Source organism: Triticum dicoccoides, chromosome 5B (genome assembly GCF_002162155.2).
Source record: "Triticum dicoccoides isolate Atlit2015 ecotype Zavitan chromosome 5B, WEW_v2.0, whole genome shotgun sequence".
Classification (NCBI taxonomy): Eukaryota; Viridiplantae; Streptophyta; class Magnoliopsida; order Poales; family Poaceae; genus Triticum; species Triticum dicoccoides.
The window spans coordinates 366,372,622-366,374,787 of NC_041389.1; the positions used below are offsets into that span (position 1 = coordinate 366,372,622).

The following is a 2,166-nucleotide window of genomic DNA, read 5'->3' on the forward strand; positions in this document are numbered from 1 at the left end:
GGGCTGAGCAAATCGGTAACAGAGCCAAGCAACGGTTTGCATAGAAAGGTGTCAAAGGTTAGAGGTTCATGGCAATTTGGGATGGCTTGATAAATAGGTGATAGGCAGCGCATCATAGCGATAGAATGAAGCATATAGCATAGCAATGATAGTAGTGAGATCCAGGGTAGCGGTCATCTTGCCTGAAATCCCGCAAGGAAGAAGAACGAGTCCATGAAGAAGACGAACTGGAGCAGTCGAACGAATCCTCACAATCGCAACATTACCGGAACTAAGAAGCAACACCGGAAAGAAACAAACAACATGGTAAATGCACAAGCATAAACATGGCATGATGCACAATCAAGTGTGATGCATGTCCGGTTTAATAAGGCATGGCATGGCAAACTGCAACACACAATACTACAAATTAAGTGGAGCTCAATATGCAACGAGTTGCATATTGACAAAACACCACATGCAATTATTTAGTTTGATCTCAGTTATGTACCCAACAATATTAAATGTTATTAAACATGGCAAGAGGTGAAGCATGACAAAACTAACTATTTAGGCAAGTTATGAGGCCGGAACAACAAACAACAATTCCGGAAAATCCCCATATGCAAATTATGGATTCGGTACTGTTCTTCCCTAAAGACATTTTTAATTTTGTTAAACAGCAAAATAAAGTGCACCATGTTAAACTAGGCATTTTTCCACCCCATTTACATATAAAGTTTAATTAATTCGGAGCTACGGTTATTTAGTTATGAATTAAAGCATTTTAACATGGCATAATGCAAAATAAACACAAACAGCATGTTAAACATTTTTAACATAGATGAAAGTGGCATATTATTAATCTACACAATTTTCTGAGCATTTTACATATATAGTTTGTTTAATTTGGATGCATGCATATTTAGTTATTAACAATACAAAACAGTGGCATTCCTGTAATTATGCATGCATTGGAAAAATAGAAAAATCATCAGCAGGGGAAAAAAATGTAGCCGGGCCGAAATAGATGGATCTGTGCTGCTCACATTGGGCTCCAGGGAGCTGGCAGATCTGGGCCCGATGCGGTGCGGGAGTGGCTGGAGCTGGGCCAGTGGCTGGATAGGCCAACGCGGGCGGCACACGGTCAACGGGCAAGACGAGCGGGCGTCCTCTGCTCGACTGGAAACAGAGCCGCGGCGGCGCGGGACGCAGAGGGGACTTGAAGCGGCGGACGTGATCTCCGGCAGCTCGAGGCGGAGGTGGCCAGCAGAGGCTCGGTCCAGGAGGGGTCGTCGAGGCTTGGTGCGGACGAGGCGACGTAAGGCGGATGCGCTCCGAGAAGAAGATGGCGGCGGGCGGAGGCGGCGACCTGGATGCGGGGACGATGCCGGAGACACAGGACCTCGTCCGATCGGACGAAGACAACGACGAACAGAAAAAGACGGTGATGGGAGCTGGGGGTTCCTCCTCCTCGCTCCCCTGCTCGATGCAGGAGCAGACGCCGGCTAGATTTGGGGCGCTGAAGACGGGCACCAGCGGCGAAGAAGTTCCAGGACGGCGGCGGCGACATGGCTTGACCCGGAGCTCCATCGGGCGACCATGGCTGTTCCCTAGACAACCAACAGGGAGAGACGTGAGGCGAGGGAAGAGGGAGAGAGAAACAGGAGGAAGGAGAAACACGGGGGAAGGAGACGGGTCCTGCTGGCTTCGTTGCTGATGGCATTTGGGTGCCCCGGCGAGCTGCGGCTCATCGCCGGCAGTGACGGGAACGGAGGAGAGGCTCGGGCGAGGGGCTGCTGCCTCGGTTTGATCCAGATCAAGCGGGGCCAGGGTTGCACGGGTTGGTTGGCTGGAAGTGGCTGCGCGAGAGGATTGGGCAGATGGGATTTGGAGGGATCCCGAGGTGGGAGGTGGCGGCGGTGCGACCAGACAGGCTCCCTAGGTTTTAGGGTTGGACTAGTTTAGGTAGGATTTCATCTGCTATATATAGCAGGTAAGAATTGGGTAGGGAAACTAGCCCCTCCGATTAAAATTGGACGGACGGGAAAAAATAGGCTAGGGAGTCCAATAAAGAAAACATAGATATTTTATAGATGTTTGGGGATGATCTGAATGCAACGGTGATGATTGAGCGGTTCGGGTTCGGGTAAGTCTCGGACGCGCGCGAGGGGTTTTGCAAAACGC

General features: G+C 50.1%; 1 protein-coding gene across 1 annotated transcript; it reads right to left on the minus strand.

Moving 5' to 3' along the window:
* Window positions 1–228: 228 nt before the first annotated feature.
* LOC119305531 (vegetative cell wall protein gp1-like) lies at window positions 229–1,814 on the minus strand. The gene is made up of 2 exons (XM_037582029.1): window positions 1,029–1,814; window positions 229–271 (listed from the first exon to the last, which is right to left on the minus strand). The coding sequence occupies exons 1-2, from the start codon at window positions 1,570–1,572 to the stop codon at window positions 249–251; spliced, it is 567 nt and encodes a 188-aa protein (XP_037437926.1). The 5' UTR covers window positions 1,573–1,814; the 3' UTR covers window positions 229–248.
* Between the last annotated feature and the right edge of the window lie 352 nt (window positions 1,815–2,166).